The sequence below is a fragment of the Nothobranchius furzeri genome, chromosome 13, assembly GCF_043380555.1.
Source record: "Nothobranchius furzeri strain GRZ-AD chromosome 13, NfurGRZ-RIMD1, whole genome shotgun sequence".
NCBI lineage: Eukaryota > Metazoa > Chordata > Actinopteri > Cyprinodontiformes > Nothobranchiidae > Nothobranchius > Nothobranchius furzeri.
Window position 1 is genome coordinate 33409808 of NC_091753.1, and position 22508 is coordinate 33432315.

Genomic DNA, 22508 nt, shown 5'->3' on the forward strand with positions numbered 1-22508 from the left:
TTGGTTGGAGCACTGCAGGAAGGAGAGCCGCTTGACCGCTGCAAGGGCAAAGTCCTGTTAGGTTTTAGGACAAGCTGGCTGTCCAGCTGTATCTGTTCCAACCTTGCCCCATCCTGCTAGTCCTGATCGGCATCACTAGCAAAGCGTGGAACGGATCCAACACGACAGGATCGGGATCATCCCTCCCCACCGTTTGAATCAGCTGCCCAGCGGGTGGCAATCCCTCTGCTATACGGGCCCAAGAGCCAAGCCTCGGTGCCGGGCCGCATCGATGGCCCAGCTGGCATGGTCCCAATCAGCTGGATTTGCTCTGATCGTCTTAGGTCAGCTCATTCATGCTGTGGACAGAGCGAATGCCCATCAGCTCTGCAGCCAAGGCCAGTGGAACGCGCCATGCGGGGCCAACTGGTCTCATACTGGCTGGGTTTCCAGCAACAACTGGAGTTTGTATCATTAAAGTAGAACATTTCACACACTGACGATGTCTCCCAGCAGCCACCGCAGAGGGAACATTTGCTAGAGCAGATTTAGGAGCTTGCTTTTCATTACAACAAACAAAAAGTCACCTTGTCCTGCCTCCAGCCTGTCCTGACCTGTCTCTCTGTCAGACCTCGGGTGTCTAGGACATTCCTGTGTGAGTGTAGCACGTGTGTGAACATCAAGAGGTGTGGAAGGGAGGGATGGGCAGTAAGTTACAGAGGTTAATGGTAAATCAGCCAAACCAAAGTCACGCACTCACCCACTGCACACGTCCCCCTCCCAACCCCCAACCCCCTTCCCCTCCACCCCATCCTCCAATGCGGTTGTCCCTTGGCTGTCTCAGTCCCAGCCGTTGTCCTTGATCATGTGGGCCAGCTCGATGATGAACTTGCCCTCTTTGTACTTCTGACTGCTCTCAAAAGCGTGTTCCTGGAGGGAGAGGCAGGAAATCAAAACACAATCAGAACCATTTCAGCTCTCTCTTTCACCAAGGAATGAAACAAACACACTCAGCTGCTGCATCTGGACCCCCCATCCCCACCTCCCAATGCATAACTGAGCCACAACAGAGCCAGATGCTGACGTTCTCCCATCGTGGATCATGTGTGTTGCTTTTGTCTATTTTGGTTTAGAGCTGCAGAAAGCATGTTATCGGATTTCTCTGTGCTGAAGTGCACCAGGTCAAACTTCCCAGTAGAAGCTCCAGCAGCTGTGGAAAATCTGATATTAATGGCAGCTCTCCATTAGTGCATGTGATCACTGCTTTCTCTGACGTGCGCGGTCCCGGCAGGAATGGAGACTACTGAGAAGTGGTTCACCCAAGGGCGTCAGTTTGTTGTCAGAATTGCTGGGGACAATAACCATACACTTGAGTGGGGTTTAAAAATTGCTGGGGACAATAAAGTAGGCTAGCACAGGGGTCGGCAGCTCTGTAGCCGCATGTGGCTCTTCCATCCATCTGATGCGGCTCTCTGTGCTTGTAAAATAATGAATGGATATTTAAATAAAATGCTTTATATTTTACTGCATTAATTTTACATCTGTATGCCAATTCTAAATGTAAAGATTGTCTGCGTAAACCTGAACAGGTCCAACCTGGTCTTACTGTGAGACCGGGTTGACGTGTCACGCTTGTGCGTAATCATATAGGTGCTTCCTGAGCTGGAGGATGTCAGATTCTGGGCTTCTCCTCAGACAGGCTCCTGGATGCGTCGCCACATTGGAGACAGGAACAAGCACTATTCAGCCAAAGTTTCACAATCATGTGTGGCAGTGTGTGTGTCCAGTCACAATGTCCCGAATGATCATGCGCCCTGGCTACTTGGCCAAGGGGATGTCCCTTTGGCTGACTGGTTAGAGCGTATGACTCTCACCCGGGAGTCTGGGGATCGAATCCCGCCCGGGCCCTCGTTTCTCCACCTTGCCACATATTAACGGATAAACTCAAGGATGATGGTTGTTTTGAAAGAATTACCCTGACGCACACTGATGCGCATGGATGAGCTGACATTTTAATCGTTACGCACATCGCAGAGGTAGCTTGATTCCCATCAGAACATCAGAGCTTTATACTGGACACTGTGTTCAGCGCGGCTCGGAGCGCCCACGGTGGACAGTGAGCTGAAGATCTGAGGGGTTCGCAGCACAGTGCAGAACCACGGTGCATGCGATGATTTCCTCCCACTGAAGTGTTCTGGAAACCCGGTCTCTCTGAGGGATGTGTCACTTGGAAAAATGTTCTTTTTATGAAATTATGAAACTTTGGCTGAACAGCGCTTGTTCCCGTCTCTAATATGGAGACGCATGACGCATCCAGTCTGAGGCAGAATCGCCTCTTCAGCTCAGAAAGCTCCTGTAGAGACATTTGATTACGCACAAAGTTCATGTGGAGCAGAAGTGGTCGGGCCACGGCAGGTGACATGTTCCTAGCCTACATGAAGTGAAACTGTTTAATTGTAACATTAATATGTTACTGGACACGCTGGTCTGGTTGGTTAGACCAGTGTTTGAAGTGGAAAACACACACACACACACAAACACACACACACACACACACACCAATTAAAATAATGCTGATAGCGTGGACTAGAAGACAGGTGATGGTTTACGTATTTAAATGATGATCAGGCTGCTGTTAAATGTAATCTCCATCCACATCCAGACAGAATTATCCTCTATTCTTTCTCTGTTTGCTCTGCTCTTGTCTGGGCTGATGTAGCTGACGGTGCGCGCGGCGCGCCTAGCTAGCGGCTGATGCACATTTTACGCATTTGGAGAGGTGGGCTGGATCCTTTGCTTTTACTGGAAGATGGTCCAATTAACGCACGGGTGTAGACTACATATTAATGACAAATGAATGAAAATTAAATTGGGAGTTTTTACTTCATATTTTAGAAATAAAAATGACGGGGGAACACATTTATGACGTCTTTTTAAACGAAATTTTCCAGCGCGACCTGCCTGCTTCACTTAAGTCACTGCTTATTAAGGTCCGTCCAAAATTACTGTGGCCCACCTAAATATGAAAACCTGGCACTGCGCCAGTTATAACCCTCTGCAAATTGTTGTTCTTCACTTTATCAAACTCAGACTTTGTACAGCTAATGTCAAGATGTAAAATTATGAATTCAGTCGAGCTCTTCCGTCCCTCCCTCTCCTGCTCTCCTGGAAACCCGACATCGGCTGTCAGAAGCGGGAGGTGAAGAAGGAGATGAGGCAAACAGAGTGAGTGCGACGTAAAGAAACCAGACTGGTGTGGAGGTGAGCAAAACAGCTGGAAAAGTGTGGGTGTTGAATCCCCCACGGGTGCGACGCCCATGCGAGCGACCGGTACCGGCTACTGTCACCTGGTTGTGAGCAGCTCTCTGCTGTCTGAGGGTAGGCCCCGCCCACAACGCCACGGCTGCTGCAGTGTTTTCTTTACTGTGGGAAATGGGTAATAATAGCTCTTCGATGGGAACAGGTTGCCGACCCCTGGCTGAGCTGGTAAAACAAAAATCCTCATCAGCAGGCATTTTTTAAAGTTGGGGGGACACAGCTGCCAATCACAAATTTTGCCGGGGACATGTCCCTGGCGTCCCCGGTTAAAATGACGCCTATGGGTTCACCAGGTGTTTATCGTGCTCATAAGTAGAAGGGCTTTTTTTGTGCTCTGGGGCTAAAGAATTAGGTTATGGTAGGAGGCTGGATCAATGGGTTGGAGTTAGCCCCACAGCGTGCAGGCCTGCCAGCAGAACTCTGTCCTCTAGGGTTCTCAAAAGTGTGTGTGTGTAACATGGGAGGACATATTTAGCTAATCTGGCATATGAAGACAGCTAAATACTCAGCTATAAATTGTCTGATGTTATTTTTTTCTATTTCTGACACCGATATGTAGCGGTCGTGGTCAGCCTACGGCCGATATAAGCAACCGATTTTTGGGCCGATTTTCACGGCTGATATCTGGACGTTTTCTCTCGTTTGCTACGGAAAGTTCCCCAACAATAGTTGATGCACAACATTTGTGAACCTGAATCGGTTTTTGAACACCGAACCCTAGTTTATACTTCTCCATCGGCATGCTTGCACTTAAATTATTGTGTTGATATAAGAAATTGTTGTTGCTGGACTGCCCGTTGTGTTCGGCGGCTTGTTATTAAATTGCATACGTATCAACTAATGTCCATATATAACAAATTGTCACCCCGATATATCGGCAGACCGATACATAATCCTAACTTTCACGAGCTTTGTCAATAATTTACAGCTTGTTTGTGTTTTACTATTGCTGCCACAACCACTCACATATTTCCACCCTAGCGTCGTCTTGCAGTTCTCACAGTAGATATCCGCCACAGCGTGCAGACCCGTCAGCAGAACTCTTTCCTCTGCAGGGCCACACCCAACGTTCACCCTGAGAACAGGGGAGACACAACCAAAAAGCCTCAAACAGATGCTCGAGGAGCGGTGGAGTCACACGACACACCGATCAGGTGTGTGTTCAAGGATTGAGACGATCTGGTTTTCTAACTGGAGCCACGTAACTCATGTAGGGATGTGCAATGCCAACCGGAGAGGATCACTAAGTGCAGCATGCACGAGCGTTTGAAGCTTTAAAAACAGACGGGTTGGGAGGAGAGTCTAGATCAGTACTCACACTGAGTTGAACAGGTAAGCTCTGCCCTGGCTGCCCTGGAACGACTGCAGAGAAAAAAACAAAAGCACAATTAGATCTGTAAAATAAAGTAAAACCTGTTGTTATTCTTCATTTTAATCTAAGCAGCTCATTAAACCAGAGCGTTACAGCCAGGAAAAGCTCTTTGTACTCAGGTGAGCGTGCTTTCGTAATCCCACATGAAAAGGCAATAATACAATAATAATCCGGTTTATAATCATCCACTGAGTGACACGCACATGCAGTGTTTAAACTGCTGCTTACTTCCCCACTCCTTCGCTCACTACATCTGCTTCCTGTCTCTTTTTTGTTGTTTTTTGCTGGAGACGCCTGGATGCAAATGGCTACTCCCGGTGAGTAGCAATGATGCTGGTTACCTTGGAGATGAGCTCATCGTGGTTGGCCAGGTGAGCTCGGCAGTGGATGCAGCTGTATGTTCGGTGACAGCTCGGCAGGTATGCCTGGAAGGTCTTGGAGCGCGTCATCCTGACCATGGGCGGTGTTGGCGGGCGGTGCAAAAAGGGACTGCCAGCCCAGGTCGGCTCACAAGGGAAGCACCGCAACACACAGGTGAGGGCCGTGGTGGGCGGTGGGTCGGGAGGTGAACACCTGGCCACAGGGAGAAGAAAAAGACAAGCTCTTAACTATTTTCTGTCCTTTAAAAGACAATATCATCCATAAATCAACTCATGTGACAACCCAGTTCATATTCAGGCTTGTGAAGCCGACACTGTTAACTCTGCTGCCCTGATGCCAACAGCCTGTGACCGGCAGAGCAGCAGGACTCGTTCTCACTGTGTTTAAGGCGGCAGAGATAATCTGCTTAGTTTAGCACAACTGCAATGCTCCATCCATGATACCCGGCCAGATCGAGCCCTTAAAATACTTATGCTGGCGCACCCTGCCGACTGGGAAGATTAGCAAGCTGGTCCGGGAGCCCGTCCCAGGGGCCAGGAGGGTTAGGGTGTGTTTTACAGGAGAGACTAAAAGGGTTCAGCTCTCTGCCATGCGCTGCAGTATTTTTACTGTTGCCTAACGCAACTTTAATTGTGATTTTAGCTCCGTGGCTTTGCTGCAACAAAAGTCCGTCCCATTAATCAGAAAAGGGTAATCTCATTTTATTCCCGAGCTGCATTTCATAAAGCCTCAATAAAACACAACTTTCACCTAACTCTGATTTACCTGAACGCCCCCACAGACAACCACAACTCTTCCAGTCTAAACTTGTGTTTTACGAGTCGATCGCCTTTACAGCGTACCGCTCTGCTTCCTCTCCATCCTGCACGCGTTCACGGAGCCATCTGGAAAAACTCATAAAAACTCATAAAACCCTGACTGGGAGCAGGAGGACAAACAAGAGAGCGGGGGCCTCTTTGCTTTACTGCGTGTGTGACGAAGGCTGATAAAGACCCCGCGGACGATGGGAAGGACTGGAGGATAAAAATAAATAAGGCAGAGAGATGCGCCCTTGTTTTCTCTCCTCTGACTTGGTGCCAGCGGCGTGGGATTGGGGCACAAAGACACAGTACAGTTGTCAGAGCTGATCCTTGGCACGCAGACTGATGTTTAACCAACAGCATGTTTTGCCCTTTCAGTCATTTCAGGACACACTCATGATAGTTGTGACTCTCTTCTGATTTCTACTGCTAAAATGAACAATCTGAGTGCAGGGTTTGTACCAGAATGTGTTTATTTACGATAGAAAGGTGAGATTCTCCTTCTGCTTTTCTGTGTTTTGGCTGATGTTTGGATGAATCTGAGATTCCTCAGAATTGAGATTCCTCAAAATGTAGATAAATCTAGATGCATGTGGCACAAGTAATCAGTGGATCTTCTTACAGACGGTAAAAGATGGGAGCATACTCTGAACTTGAATGGAATAAGACATTTGAAATGAAATTCACGCATATTATAATCCCTATGAATCAGAAATTGGCCCTCAGAATCAGAATCAGTGCATTTTTCAATGAAAGATTGTACCTGAATAAACTCCATGAGAAAAACAAATTACATAAATGACTACAGGTTCCAACATTTACATCAAAACTCGTGAACTATGTGTAAATTCTGTGTTTCTGCCTATTTTGAGCCTCTTTCATTGTGCCAGCCTCTGTTTCTACACCCCTCTGCCTGTTTGCATTTCCCCTTTTTTCTGCTGCTATTCATCAGTCCTGCGGCAGGTCATTTGAGGTCAACATGCTGTCCATTCTGGTCATTTCTGGGTGTCACCACGAAAGCCTACGTGCTACTAAGCCAAAAGCAACCTAGCACACCACCATGCCAACAACAAGGGGGTGGAAAGTGTTATATAACACCGTGATGCTGCAAATGTTTGCAGATGCAGTAAAAACAAAAAAAAGGTAAGAAGCTGTGCGTGCCTCATCAGCTGTACATCCCATGAGCTGCTTTGACACAGTTAGTGTACCTGATGTACTTTCATCCTGCTCTGCTTTCTGTGTCACAACAAGAGCAGCGGCTTACAGCAGCATGACATCATTGACTCCACTCCGCACTGGCATCAAATCTCACTGATGAAGTGATGCTCCCGCCTCTCTGTGTGGGGTTTGTGCTAGCTCTTGCCTCTCCACCCCTCCTTTGTTTGGTCCATTTAGAACCTGATGGAGCCGAAGGCTCATTTTTAGCTCAGAAGTGAAGAAAGGAACTGCAGCAGATGAGTTGAATTAACTCGCGTGCACATTTAGGGAGTGGCAAAGGTGAAAATGGAACATGTATGAAAATGTAAACACTGTATGCAACTTTTGTTTACACGCCTTGTTTGTGACAGATCATCTTTCAAGGCCTGCAGCTCTCTGATCACTAATATTGACTCCATGATCAATGAATGTGCTGCATGCATGCTCTGTAACTGTATATATCCTTTATTTACACTCAAGTGAACTTCGTTGATTTTGTGGCTGGAAAGGCATCAGTTTCCCTTATAAGTGTGATCTGACACGGATTTATGAGGTCACAGCGTGAATAAACACACGTAGACTAGTTTACAGGATAAATGTGTAATTACTGGTGTGAATCAGGTCACAGTAAGTGGCGCAATTTATCTAGGGCAGAACTTCAGCCACCACAGATGGCGGGGATGCCTCAGCTCAGCAGTGCTGAACTCTCTCTCTCTCTCTCTCTCTCTCTCTCTCTCTCACACACACACACACACACACACACACACACACACACACACACACACACACACACACACACACACACACACACACACACACACACACACCACTGTCCTAAAAACATCCTCGATGATATTTTGACAGGTGACTGCTGTCACTGTCAGCTGATTTTATGATAGCTCGTACTGACTGTTGTTTTGCACTCACAGAGGAGGAGGATGGCGCAAACATGCATGACTGTAAAAGCATAGGTCTTTATTTATACTCTAGCTGCATGGCTGAGCACATGCCCCTGTCTTTGCCTCAGTTTATAAGTGAAACTACTTTTCTGAACACGACTTAGTTTAAAGTTACATCGACTAAAGTGTTTGGCAGTATGTAAATGACAGAGATCCATGCTTGTAAGTCCTAAACGAGCAACAGAGGAATGGAAACAGTGCGCAATGAAACGCACTGTGGGGAAACGCATACCTTTGAGGGGAAAAAATCTGATCTCCACGTCTCCTAGAAAAACGTCGCACCTCCTCCGTTCTCCTGGTGGCAGTGCCAATCCTTAAAAGCTCGTTTGCATTCCTTCCTAGACAAATTTCCTCCGCTCTCCGGCCTTGACAAGTCCTGCAGGGACGCAATGTTTTGACGCGCAGCAGTGCCCAGCAGAGTTTACAGAGGGAGACAAAGAGTAGCGAGGCAACCAGCCGGAGCAAGATAAACCCCCTAGCTAATTCCGTGTTCGAAACCCGCTATCTCTCTGGTTCGTTTGATTCGTGTTTTAGCTGCGTTCTTATTCATGCTAAAGCTTTTAAAACATTATGTCACGCAAGCAAACGGTTGATAACATAGCTTCGTTTCGACGAACTGTCACAAGTTTAATGTTTCACAACCAAAGGTGTTATCGAACCAGAACATAGAAATCCACGAAAAAGTTTACATTTTTAAATTATTAAAAAAAAAACACACACACGTTTTCGACACGGTTTAGCGTATCACCGCGAAAAACTGCAGGAAACGCTGCTCGTTACGTGAACTATCTTGATTTGATACTCTTTCACAGTTGGACGACAAGAGTATCAATCACAAAGCAGAATTGGCATAGCAACACTGCGCCTATTGGTCGAGAGCGCAACAGACTAGCTAATCGTGTCTTTGGAGTCTTGTAGCATGTAGCATTTTATGCATTAGGAAATTAGGAAATAGCTTTAAATAAAACCCCAGCATATTTCATTATAGCTGTCAGATCAGAGTTAATTAAAAAGTCTTTCAAGAAAAATTTAAAAAGAAGTTCAACATCTTTAAGTTTTTTAATTCAGGCTAAACTTTTAAAATATTGTTCTTCCAGTCTGAATGCCACCATCTATCAAGTTGATATTGGCAATACTTTATAATATGGGTCCCTTTAATAACGTTACTGAGTGCATTATTAAGCATTAATGAACTAATAAAAAAAGTATTAACCATATCATGTAATGTACTACTAAGCAGACCCCGTACCCTAACCTTAAAGAGCAAGTCACCCCCAAATAAACTGTTTTTTGCTGATAAACTAAATAAACGAGTGTCCAATCATGCTGCAGACACGTGTCGTCAATAATTTGGCACTTCGGTGCATCTTAGTTAAAATTTAAATATTCTGCCTAAAACTGGCAGTGTTGTGCCGTTGTCAGGTAAAAATTCTGCACTGTATTTGAATTTAAATCTGCCACCGCTATTGGCTAAGAGGTATGCTATGATGTAAACTGGTACATTATGATGTCACAATGCTGTTGTGAGCATGTGTGTGTGTAAATTTGTTAGTGGCTCCGCCCTCTTGGTCTGCTAGGCAAAAGCATTTGTTGCTTTTTTCAAACATGAAGTGGGAGTGGAGTTAGACTCTGGTAGGAGGTGACTTGCTCTTTAAGTCACCTCCTACCAGAGTCTAACTCCACTCCCACTTCATGTTTGAAAAAAGCAACAAACGCTGTTGCCTGGCAGACCGAGAGGGCGGAGCCGTTAACAAATACACACACACACAGGCTCAGGGACGTAATTTTCGCTTTAGAAGTGTGTGTGTGTGTGGGGGGGGGGGGGGGGGGGGACACGGGGGGGGGGGGGGGATCTTTACAGTATGCTCTAATGGGAAACAGGCTTCAACACAAATGGTTGTTTTCCGCTTGGTCCTAGAGCTCAACCAGTGTCAATTTAATATAGCGTAATATTGTTTTTGGATGGTAAAAAGTGCAGGGGTCAAAACTTGACTTTGGAAAAAGTGGGGGGGACATGCCCCCCCTGTCCCCCCAAAAAAAATTACGTCCAAGCACAAGCTCACAACGACATTGTGATATCATATGGTACCACCTAACTAGGGTACCTCTTAGCTAGTAGCGACGGCAGATTGAAATTCAAATGCAGTGCAGTTTTTACCTGACAATGGCACAGCACTGACAGTTTTAGGCAGAAAATTTAAGTCCGCCCTGAAACTGGGAGATCAGGGTTCGATTCCTGGTCCGGTCATATCAAAGACTTTGAAAAAAATGGGACCCAATGCCTCCCTGCTTGACACTCAGCATTAAGGGGTTGGATTGGGGGGTTAAACCACCAAATAGTTCCCGAGCGCGGCTTGTCTGCAGCTCACCGCTCCCCCAGGGGATGGGTCAAATGTGGAGAATAAATTTCGCACACACACCTGTGTGTGTGACAACTAATGGGACTTTAACTTTAACTAATGTGCAAAACTATTGACTACACGTGTCTGCAGCACAATTAGACACACATTTATATAGTTTATCAGAAAAAAAAAGTTGATTTGGGGGTGACTTGCTCTTTAAGGGCAAATAATGGTTACGTGAATAAAGGGACCTTTATTGTAAAGTGTTACCTAATGTTTTGTGTGATCTAGTTTATTACTGGTAAAAGAAAGCAGAGGGAACAAATTTTGAAATTTGCTCACAAATATCACGTGCTTAACTAATATTACAAAAATAAACGTGCATCTTAGGAATATTCATGAAAATGTAGAGTATTTATTGTTTCTGTGCAATCAAATGGCAACAGTGGTTGGAAGCATCAAACAACAACAAACAAGCAGTCAGGCCCCACAAAGTGATTGTCAGCAAAACCAGGAAATCAGAGCACGCAGCAAAAAAGTACACCCAGAACAACACAAGTTATCTTAGAATAATAATTTTAAAACTGTGAGTCATGTTTTATGGATCGACAGCTATAGAAATAACTGACAATAGTAACACAAAATACCCTAGAACAGGAAGCACATGGAACACAATACTGAGACTGATTTGAAATACATTCAAACAATACTACATTCATTGCACTCATTGTGTGGTCATGAGTCTGGATTAATAAATCGTGTAATAACCGACTTACAGCAGTCTGCCTCTCCACAGACCTCGCTGTGGAGAGGCAGGAATATCGTCTAGCAATTTTAATAAATGCTTCAAACAACCAACATTAATTACTGCCTCTAATGGGCGGTCAAAAATAAATCCACTTAATAAAAATATTTAATTTCTTAAATAAGTTTACAGCAGCGACTTGTGAGAAAAATAAGACTCAGATTTGTGCAAAACGCCTCCCTTAAATCATCTAAATGAAAACGATTCATTTAACTCAGGGAGAAAATGCCTAAATATTATCTTGTACCCATAAAACACACACAGAACAGTAAAGTACAATGAGTTTTTCTTTTTCTTTAGATATGAGACAGGGCCACCCTTCTGCCTGTAGAAAACCTCAATTTATAAGAAAAAGAAATCTCCCAGCAGGAGCCAAGTGACTGTCTGATTATAAAAACTCAAAAGTTGCTGGTAAAACATTATAGCTACATCATAAAACATGTGTACAAAGATAAAACTATCAAAGTGTTTCTACCTACAATGATATTCAACACTGATAAGACTTACAAACACAATACTTTAGTTGTCCTGTTTCCTAAACTCACTTTAAAGATAGTGTGCTTTTAAATCCGACAGACGTCTTAACATTGTTTTTTTTTTTTGGGGGGGGGGGGGGGGGGAGTTTAGTCGGGACAAAATGTGCAGCTCAGAGGGACTGATACTCAGAACTGTGATGGAGAAGGGCACATTGGTATTATCATTAAGTAAAAGGATCTGCTCATATTTTCACCTAAACTGACTTTAATGAAGCTACAGTAAGAGCATCTTCATCTAAAACAATAAACATGTATTTAGTGAACAGGTGTCTCCATCAGATTTCACTTCCTGTTATGATTTCTATCAAAAATAATCACAGAGGTATAATAAATATGTAAACACCTTCCACTCAAAAGGCATACACACTTTGTGTGTTTCTTTTAGTGTATGATAAACATTTTAGATGTGCTCATCACAAAATGAAAACATAATTCATTAAATTATTGCTAAACATAAAAGCTAAGCAGAATTTAGAGTCCCAATGTATCACAAACCATTTTAAATTGAAGTAAATTTGGTTTTGTCTAACTGGATCAAGTGTTTATGGGTCCCAGTAGCATGGCTGTTTATATGTAATCATTTTAAAGTAGCTTTTATAGGTTTGGAGGTTTTCTAGAAACAGGTCTCTAGAAGTGACTTTAGTCACCAGTAGACTAACTGGTGCTTCATACTGGTTCCACACAATCTGGGAGAGGAAGCCTGCTGGAATGCATGCAGTGAAAGTGGGTGAATGTGAGGCGCTGGTTTGGCGGGTCAGTCAGGTTGAAGGATGACCAGAGACGAGGTGAGGGAGAATACTGTGGGTCACTGGGCTTTGGAAATGCCATTCCTATCCATGAACTCTTTAAGCATGGTGGGAAAATCTGTCATCACTCCAGTGGCTCCCAACTCGAACGCCCTTTGGAAGTCCTCCTCATCGTTCAGCACCCAAATGTACACCTGAAACGAGACGCAGTACTGGGACAGTTAACACATCCCAGTCTATATTTAAACGTTTCCTGGTAGCTGCATTTAAACACAACAAAAGGAGTCAAGGACAGTAAACAGCTGCCAGAACACAGATGCGCATGTCAGTGACGCTTTTATAATATGGGTGAAAGTTTCTGTCATTCTTGGAACTAAAGAAGTTAAAGAAATGTAGTCTGACTAAATAAAGGGCGAGAATTACCATGTTTTGAGGTTTTCATTTGGGTTTGGAGTTTTAACACAGATCAGAATCTGTTGTCCTACTGTCCTCAGTCTTACGTGCATTTATCACTGACCCACTTGTGCATTTATCACTGACATCTTGTGGTCAAATTTGAGTACTGCAGTCCATGTGTCAAAACAAACCATTCTACTCTGGGCAACTGTTGCCAGTTACAAATCACCACCAGACGACTCTGGTTGACGAGTGAAGACGAGTCATACACAGTAAGGTATATAAATACAGGTAGGTAGTTAAATACATTTCACTGAAATATTGAGTTGCTGAGAATTGAAAAAGTAACTTGACATATTTTTTAAGCCAACTATTTGCACCATTAGTATTGTTAGCTCAATGTTAGCCTCTAGCCCACTTCACCAGATATAGGGAGCCTAAAGCCTGAGTTATACTTCTCCGTCTGCGTCGGTGAGGAGACACTCAACACCATTATGCGTCGATGCAAGGGCTCTCTGACGGGCTCACAGAGAGTGACGGAGACATACCCAATATTTTAAACGTCCGTCGAAAGTGACGAAGACCACAAGCTTGTGATTGGTCAGGACACCGCTTCCTGTAAATTCGTCACCAGCACCGCTGTTGCCCCATTAAAAAGTTAAAAGATATTTAGGGGGAGACCCAAAACAGATCGAAGAACGCATCGCGGAAAAAGTCTGAAAATATGAACATTTATTCACCTGTGACTGAAGGAGTACAAAATACAGTGCAAACGTGGATGGAGATGATGGGAAATGTGGGTTAAGAGGTGGTGACCGCGTAAAGAGGTGGAGGAGAATGAAGGACAAATTTGTCTCTGAAATATATAAACAAATGAGTAAATATATTGTCGTAGACGGATACATGGGTGTTATGGTGGCAAGACGCCACAGAAAATCGCTACGCCCTCTGTTGTCCTGGCGGGAAATTGTTTTGCAACACTCCGCTGCCTGAGCAGAAGTTCGCATGTGAGAACCTTTCCGACACTTCGTGTGCATCTCTCCATTGAAGAGCTCATGGAGAAGTGTAAATCAGGCTTAATTCATGCCCACCTACTTCCACAGTGGATCCCCAGAAGAACAAAAAAATGAATGCAAGTGAATGGGGCTATAAACGCTATTTTCTAATCCCGCTGGATATGTGCCATGGATTTCACATATGATGTCCATGAATTGTTGCCCTTGTATTGTGTTAGAAAGCTGTTTACACCTGTGGTGTTAGCCGGTCCATTTGGACCCATGATTTAAAAATGCTTGAAAATGCTTAAAATCACCAGTTTTCTTCAAATGTTGTTTTTCAGCTAATTACTGGCGTAATATGTATTCATCTAAATGGAACCAGTGTGTAAATAGTTTTTAGTTGGCTCCACAGACAGTATTTTAAAATATTCCACTCGTTTTTGATTGCAAAAACTGCTTAAAGGGACTTTACGGAGTTTTGAATTTTTATGCTCGCGATTGCCCCCTCAGGCCAAAAGCGTAATGGCAGCTTCAATAGTAGGCTCATGCAGGAGGCGCGCATGCTGTACGTGCACACTCCTTAACGAAAATAACAGCTGAGACAGTCCCTTGTGTGTGTGTGTGTGTGTGTGTGTGTGTGTGTGTGTGTGTGTGTAGGTAATTAAATAATTTGGTTCTGTACCTTTCTCTTCAGCACAGCAGACAAAGGTTTAAGATGGGTCAGTCTTCCTGCATGCTCAGATCATTCCCTTCCCTTGCTTGAAAAATTGTTCCAAAATGAAAGTTGAACCCACATCTTTTTTATCTGTGAATTCAATGCCGTTCGGCGAGTCTCAAATAAAAATTTGGGCATCTTGTAAAAAAAATATACCATTAATGTAAAAAAGAAACTCTAAAAAAAACTATGTTCACATCCAGAATCAAACCCGGGTCTACTGCACAAGAGTCCGACATCTTAGTAGGTGAGCTGAAGCACCAGTAATGTCCTTTGTATATGTAACATTTATATCCTTGATGACAGCTGAAACAACGTTCAAAGAACGGTTCGAAGCGAAAATGGCTATTTTGTTGCTAATTTACAGGAAATATCTAGAAGAAAGTTCTACAGAAAGTAGCTAAGGGTCCTCAGAAATGTAGCTAGGTTTGTCACTAGGCATTAGGAACAGCGACAAAGTGGCACTATCTCACTCTCTGCTGCTAAAGCTACGGATAGCAAATGCTACGGGCTATGCCTGAGCGTGAACGCGCATGAAGCAGCCTGCTCGACCCGAGCAGCTCTCTTTTTCTGTGATTTTACAGAAAAACAGGCAATCACAGTAAAAATGCCAGGGCTCATTCTACAGGACCAGGACATTGTAGGAGAATGTATGAAGAAGACATTTATTATTTCTATACATGTTTTGGCTGTCAAGCTTCCATAATGCCTCTTTAAATTCACTGAATATATTTATTTTTCTTATAGAATGAGTAAAAATAAACTATAAATGTGTTATAAACTAATATTAGAGTACACCTTCCAAAAACAAATTTACAATTTTTTTTACCATTTAAAACTATTAACAATAGTGACATCTTTGGTGTTTTGGGTCAAAACGGACGTCCGTAATTACAAATTTCTACATGACTGACGTGGTCGAAACACACATCATTACTTTTTATTTAAATTGATGTACAACATATGTGCGGTCCAGGGTGTAAGGCAAAGCGGATTTGAAAATCGCTCTCTAAGCCCTGCTGATTTGTATTCACGACCCATGAGCCGACCCGAAAGGACAGAGACTTAAGCTCCTTGTTACAGTAAAATAAAAAGATGCTGCAGCATCTTAGGGGTACAAGAAATAACTTCTGGGCTGCTCCTTTTACTGGCTAAACTTCTTTCCACATTGCTGCTGCTTTTTGACTCCTGGTGTTGATTTACAAATACTAGCGCAGACTTAGCAACTCCGCAGGCTCACATACGATTGGCTCTGCATGGATCTAAGAATTATGAAGGCAGGACAGATTGTAAACAATGATTATTTGCTGCTTTGGCCTTTTTAAATGTAGAAAAACAAACAATCCCCAAGCCGACTGAGAATAAACCTTGTTTCAATGTTCCAACATGACAGAGACATTCGACTGTTTTGTGACTACTTCACTGTAATATTCTTACTTATGGGACTTTTAAAGAAATATGGCATACCTGTATTCCTCTGGCAGTTAAATGTTGAAAAAGAGATTTCCTCATCAGCAAACTGGAGAACAGAAACAAAAATACCAGTCAGCAAAGAAAAATGGTTGGTAAAACAGTGACAGAATAATAAGGTCAAACACACAAAGGTTTAGATTGAATATTATCCATCTTCTGGGTCACCACACCCAGCCTTTATGTAGACTTGGTGTTTATGATGGTGCAATACAATGAAGGTTAAAATATTAATTACATGAGGTCATTTTCATGCACTTTAGCCTTTTGTTTTTGGGGAAAACAATGTCAATTAGCAAGATAAAGGGATGTTTGACCAAAAAATGACAATTTTGTCTGTTGACATATTTCCCAGCTTTAGATAAGTGGGAAAAAGCAGTTTTTAACACGCCCAGTCATTCCCCTGACCCGGCTGTACTCCTTTAGCTTAGCATAAAACACAGTAAGTGAATGGTAGCAACTAGCGTTATGAGTAAAAACATCTTTAAAGTCACCCAGTAGTGATCCCAGTTCTGTTGGGTGACCTAAATAATCAGACTGACTGCAAGTGAAAATAATTAGTAACATAAAGGAACCACAGGCACTCAAGGCCGCCTGCATGGGCCAACCGTGGCCAGGGGGCCTATCATTTCAGGTTAAACAAAAACAAAGAACCCCAGTCAGTCATCTTAGATGCTCATTTAAGGAAGCCGATTGATCCAAATTACAAGTGACTTACTCACCCGCGTGGCCTCTGGACCATGAGCTCACCAATCAGAAGCAGAATTGGGATAACTACTGAGTGATTTTAAAGATGTGTTTACCCACAATTCTAGCTGCATCCATTCACTTACTGTGTTTTATGCTAAGCTAAAGCTAAAGGAGTACAGCCGGGTCAGGAGGATGACTGGGCCGGTTAAAAACTGTTTTTTTTTTTTTTCATTTAACTCTGTGAAATATGTCAACAGACAAAATTTCAATTTTGGGCGGAATATCCCTTTAACACAAAGAAACCAAAATGTTCCTGATAAAATGACAACACATAAACCAACTTTACACATCTGGACAGATGAGAAACTCACGTGTCGGCGAGCCAGGCAACAAATCTCTGACTCCTTGTTAATCTGCTCGGATCCTGTAGCCTGGAAAACCACACAAGTACAACATTCCCATTATAAACAAACCATCTGGATAAAAGCAGCCAAAATATTATTCGAGATCCATAAAAACTCCACACAAAAAAAAAGGCTAAAATCTTTACCTCTATGATGCCACTCAGTCACATCCCTGTTGGGGTATTCTCTACCTCACAATCTTATCAACAAGTAGAGTTACTCAGACAGACAGACTTCTAATTGACTGGATGATTAAGTACCTTTAAGCTGAGCTTCACAAATCATTATTTCTGTTTAACAGTCACCAACTGGGCAGAGTTTGCAATTCCAGTTTGAAAACAGTAACTAGAAGAAACATAGTTTAGTTCTGAATGTGAAAGTTTAAAGACAAATGCCATCTTGCTTGGCTCATCGCCTCTTGAGCATCTTCTTTTATCTTTATGCTGGAGGTTGTTTACTGAGATTGCCGTTAATACTGACCTATGAACATTTAGTAACATGTGTTTGCACTTACTTGGTTATAATAGAGGGCATTGGGATCTCCAGAAACTGCTCCTTCAGAGGAACAAAGGGCAGGAGGCCTGTGTAGAAAAGACCTAAGAGCTGCAATACTCTGGGAAGGCTGAACAAAACTGGAATCTGTGGGTTCTGCCAACATAAAATAAACAAAGAAAAGCATTTTTTATAACCAGTTCCAGCGTTATTAAAGGTCTAAATGGACATTTATGAAATGCTTAGCGAAAATAACTGGTATATTTTTATGTTTGACCACAGAATTATTGACAATGAAACCGAAATACCAAATAAAATCAAATAAACTTATTAAATTCTAGCAAACTACTTAAAGCTGCATTAAGTAGAAATTATACCCTGTGGTAAATTTGGTTACTGCTACCACTTTAAACAACTCTGGAGCTTTTTGCCGCCCGTCGTCAAGTTACAGTTGTCGGCGCTGCAGTATTAGCTCGCAGGAGACACGACAACCCCACACTCACTGATGGAAAACAGTAGCTACGTCTATCCCTCCTCGATATGAAATATGTTTCAGTATAACCTTCCTTTCAAAATGACTGAAACATTAGACTCCTTCGGGATTTTCTCACAGTAAAATTCTCACTATATTCTTACATACTGCACCTTTAATTGAGACAAAATAAAGTCACAAAAAACACTTTATAACAAAATGTGACGAAATAATTTCGAAAAGATTTGGAAAATGTGATAAAAACAAAGCTGAACTTACCTCTTTGTAACACTTTTTGACTATCTGGTTGCTGGAGTTGCCCCACACAGTCAGATTTTCTCTGTCGTATTTTACAACCAGCTCAGAAACCTGTAAATATCAACATGTTTGACACATTAAACTCCATCCATCCATCCATCCATCCATTATCTGAACCCGCTGAACCCGCTTATCCATGCAGGGTCGTGGGGGGCTGGTGCCCATCTCCAGGAGTCAATGGAGAAAAAAAAGCAGGGTATGCCATGGACTGATTGCCAGTCCATCACAGAGCAACACAGAGACACACAGGACAAACAATCAAGCAGACACACGCTCACACCAAAGGACAATTTAGAGAGACCAATTAACCTAACAGTCATGTTTTTGGACTGTGGGAGGAAGCCGGAGAACCCATGCATGCACAGGGAGAACATACAAACTCCTTGCAGAAAGTCCCCGGCCGGGATGTGAACCCAGGACCTTCTTGCTGCAGGGCAACAGCACTAACCACTCTGCAGCCCTACATAAAACTCCATCTCTAGCATAAAACTTTTAAACTAACATTTTAGCCACAGATTTGAGGCTAGCTTCTCCTAAAAATGAGTTTAATGTTGATATCTGCAGGCTTATTATGGGACAGCAGTAGCTCAGGAGGTGGAACAAGTTGTCCAGTAATCGGAAGGTTGCAGGTTCAATCCCAGCTCTAACCAGAGAATGCTGCTGTTGTGTCCTTGGGCAAGACACTTATCCCACCTTGCCCGCTGGTGGTGGTCGGAGGGAACAGTGGCGGGTGTGTTCAGCAGCCTCACCTCTGTCAGCGTGCCCCCCCAGTGCAGCTGTGGCTACATCATAGCTCATCCCCACTAGCATGTGAATGTGTGTGTGAGTGGATGATTGTGTTGCAAAGTGCTTTGGGGGGTTGTAGAACCTAAGAAGGCGCTATACAAATACAGGCCATTTACTTTATTAAGTCTGATTGAATTCCTATGAGATGTTTTATAGTTTAAACTGTGGTCACCTTGATGCAAAATGAAGACAAAAGAAGTAGTTGAATAATTAGACCTACACACACACACACACACACACACACACACACACACACACACACACACACACACACACCTTCTTAATCAGCGTGTTGTTGTTGACCTTGATGTCGATGTTGATGGGGGTATTAGGGAAAGCGTCAAAAACGTCCCTGAGGAGCGGGATGCGCTTGTCCTCTCCTCCTTCGCAGAAACACTCTGCAAGATGGAAACAAAAAAACAAAACAAAACAAAAAAAAAAAAAAACTCACCCACAGTCTGGATTCACAAGATGTGTGTGTTTGTTCTCAGGTCCAGAAAAGGGACTGACTGAGCGGTCCTAGCTGAGTGACACCTACCCTTCTGAAAAGTGACCCCGAGTTTGCAGAGATATGGAGGGAGTTCCTGCAGACAAGAAAGAAGGATCTGGTTGTGGTCAGAAGTTTAAACACACATCATGGGAAACATGCCAGTAATTTGGGTGTTTAAATGATTGATTTGAATTGTTATTTTCTCCCATCGATATTAAGATGCACAAAGTTTCCGTGTCTTTTCCAACCACAGAGCTGATGTTATGAAGCTCATCTTCAGATCCATTAGTACAAAAGAAACTGATACCATAGATGAGATCTCTCAGCTTCTCAGCTAATTGTTTTCGGTTTCATTATAAACTGTATTAGAAAATTAGGTCATCAAAAAAGAGCAGCAGTTGAGTAAGAAGAATCTGCTGATTCTCCACTGGACCTGATGGTAACCATTAAGTGTCACAATCAAGTGGCTTAGCTTTGACCTCACTAGATCAGGACACACGATACAAAAAAAAAACCACATGCTGTTGTTTCGCAGGAATAATCAATGGCTGCAAATTATCTAAAATATACATATTTATTCAATCTGAATTCCCAAATCCATGTTTTGTCACATTAACACATTTTTTCTTTTTCCAATTAAAAACAGATAAGCAGCTAACTCTCAGAGAGGGTGGTGAAAAATAGTCAGGATGTAGTTATTGTTCGGTCACATGAAGGAGATGAGGAAAACTCACGGCGTAGGTCATGCTGCTGATGTCAGCTTCGACACCACAGACCCGCTGCAAATTGGTATCATGTGAAACCACAACCTGTTCATCTTTGGTCAGGTGGCAGTCCAACTCCAGCATGTCAGTGCCGAGATCAACAGCGCTGCAGGAGGGAAACGTATTCACGTCAGAACAGAGACTAGTTTTCTTTGAACTTTGGCTGCCTGTTTGTTTATTTTGTGTCCAGTACCAGAGCATTTTCAGGCGAATTTGTTGAATTTGTTAAGCTGCTTAACTCTGAATCATTCAATTTACAACAAAATAATTAAAAAGCCTTGAGCTTTGAGTAAACATTGAAGGAAAAAAAGGTTTCTACCCACTGTTTAAAAGCTGTCATTGTGTTTTCCAGATTCTCTCCTGCCCCTGCAATATAAAAGTGAACACTATCACATAAAACCCAAACTTCACCTTATAGCATGCTCAAAAGGAGAATAAACCATTAACACGAACCATGAGGGAAATTAGTTTAGGATCAATTACAATGGTTTATTTAAACTAAATATTATTACAAAGTAAAAAAATAAATAAACGCTGATCACATTAAGCTCCGACTCACCTCCACGATGGGATATGTGCCTGCTGAGGAAAGTTTCCCTCTTCCTCCGGTGCAGGAGGTTCGGACATTTCAGCAGCAGGGCAGAAGTGAGCACATAGCCTGTTACCGTTGACAGAACATAAACAGCAGCGCACATCTTCAGTCTGTCCCCTGGAAAACAAACACATTTCCATTAACATCAACCCTGGGATTTCAACTGGGCTGTTCAGATTTGTATTTGAGAAGATAAGTGAGTAGGATCAGCTCAACAGTGATATCGATTGCTGACAATTTCTCAGTGATACATCATTAGATGAATGAGTTTTAAATGTTTTGCCTTGTGAATGGATAACCCACCCAAAGCAATGCAACAACTTATAATTATTACTGATTAATGGGGCAAATGTTGACTTGATTATCTGGAAGATACATATGTGACTCATAAATAATTGTAAAAACACCTGAACATTTGAATTTAAACATGTTTATAAAATGGAAACAAAGCTATGTGGATGAACCAAACCAAACTACGAAATCTACAACGATGATTGTTTATTAGAATTACAATTTGACAGGTAAATTACTGTTTTTGTGGCAGTTTATCACGTTTCTGAGTGATGCGTTCAATAGCCTCCGTATTTTAAGAGTTATTATTAAACAAGAACTATTTCTGCGAGAAAATGGTAAAAAACTAAAAGCAGAAGCCACATTTAAATTTAAAAAATGATGCAATTCCTATTTCACCTTAAATGGAAGCGTTGTCAGTCTAGTTTTCCTCGTAAACGTTTGTAGATACATGATAACATCAACTACGATGCTAGCTTTACTAAGCTAATGTTAGCGGACAATGGGGACCAAACGTTTTAAATATATTCTTACCTTTTTATTTAGTTTAGGGTCGTCTGTCTTTACAACTCTGGCGGCGTCACTGGCGTCCAGCAACAGAAAAAGTAAAACTGGTGAGGTGTCCTCCAGCTGGATCACCAATTTGCGGCTGTCATGTGGAAGTGCGTGCGCACATTTCTGACAGCTGTGACGAAAAGAGGACTTCCGCTAAGAAGAATTTCAGAATAAATGCTGCACGCAAATTATAGTTTCTAAAATTAGATTTTAGAGCTGGATCTTGCCAATGCGTTGCTTGCATGTTCACATATTTACGTAACCAGTTATAATGTCACACTGTAGACATTGTTCACCTTCTATCAGAGCTGTAAGGACGTTTTTTGTTGTTACAAATATATAACAATTATTAAATGTTTTTCCCTAATACAGCACATTATTTGGTTGAAAATCGTTTGAATAAAAAAAAAGAAAAAAAATTGAGTTACCCTAAAAAGAAATTGTACAGTATAAGACTTTAAACATAAGCACCACAGCTTTTACAGAAGATTAAATTTATTTTAGGTGTTTGCATCTTAATATAATTAATATGTGGGTCATCAGTTTGTAAAAATTTTCATTAATTATTTTGACAGTTAATTGATCTTTTTTTGCTAGTTTGCCCTGTTGAAGATGTTGCTTCTAGGACACATGTACGTTT

At 42.5% G+C, this 22508-nt stretch overlaps 2 protein-coding genes across 2 annotated transcripts; both read right to left on the bottom strand.

Moving 5' to 3' along the window:
* Positions 1-728: 728 nt before the first annotated feature.
* On the bottom strand, positions 729-8449 carry ypel2b (yippee-like 2b). Its single transcript, XM_015951749.3, has 5 exons — positions 8239-8449; positions 5011-5242; positions 4616-4659; positions 4264-4372; positions 729-909 (listed from the first exon to the last, which is right to left on the bottom strand). The coding sequence occupies exons 2-5, from the start codon at positions 5125-5127 to the stop codon at positions 820-822; spliced, it is 360 nt and encodes a 119-aa protein (XP_015807235.1). The 5' UTR covers positions 5128-5242; positions 8239-8449; the 3' UTR covers positions 729-819.
* Positions 8450-12301: 3852 nt separating this feature from the next.
* On the bottom strand, positions 12302-21992 carry gdpd1 (glycerophosphodiester phosphodiesterase domain containing 1). Its single transcript, XM_015951748.3, has 11 exons — positions 21848-21992; positions 20990-21139; positions 20754-20796; positions 20401-20536; positions 19715-19760; positions 19453-19574; positions 18352-18441; positions 17623-17756; positions 17076-17135; positions 16012-16063; positions 12302-12629 (listed from the first exon to the last, which is right to left on the bottom strand). The coding sequence occupies exons 2-11, from the start codon at positions 21123-21125 to the stop codon at positions 12495-12497; spliced, it is 954 nt and encodes a 317-aa protein (XP_015807234.1). The 5' UTR covers positions 21126-21139; positions 21848-21992; the 3' UTR covers positions 12302-12494.
* Positions 21993-22508: the final 516 nt, after the last annotated feature.

What these genes read in the sequence shown, in the direction of transcription:
- ypel2b (XM_015951749.3), bottom strand. Translation starts at nt 5,127, where the DNA reads ATGGTCAGGATGACGCGCTCCAAGACCTTCCAGGCATACCTGCCGAGC. An exon ending in GCTTACCTGTTCAACTCAGT is followed by an intron (nt 4,373 to 4,615) that starts GTGAGTACTGAT and finishes CCCTGTTCTCAG; the next exon opens with GGTGAACGTTGGGTGTGGCC. An exon ending in CGACGCTAGGGTGGAAATAT is followed by an intron (nt 910 to 4,263) that starts GTGAGTGGTTGT and finishes CTCTCCCTCCAG; the next exon opens with GAACACGCTTTTGAGAGCAG.
- gdpd1 (XM_015951748.3), bottom strand. Translation starts at nt 21,125, where the DNA reads ATGTGCGCTGCTGTTTATGTTCTGTCAACGGTAACAGGCTATGTGCTC. An exon ending in ATGCCCTCTATTATAACCAA is followed by an intron (nt 17,136 to 17,622) that starts GTAAGTGCAAAC and finishes GTGGTTTTCCAG; the next exon opens with GCTACAGGATCCGAGCAGAT. An exon ending in GTTGCCTGGCTCGCCGACAC is followed by an intron (nt 16,064 to 17,075) that starts GTGAGTTTCTCA and finishes TCTGTTCTCCAG; the next exon opens with TTTGCTGATGAGGAAATCTC.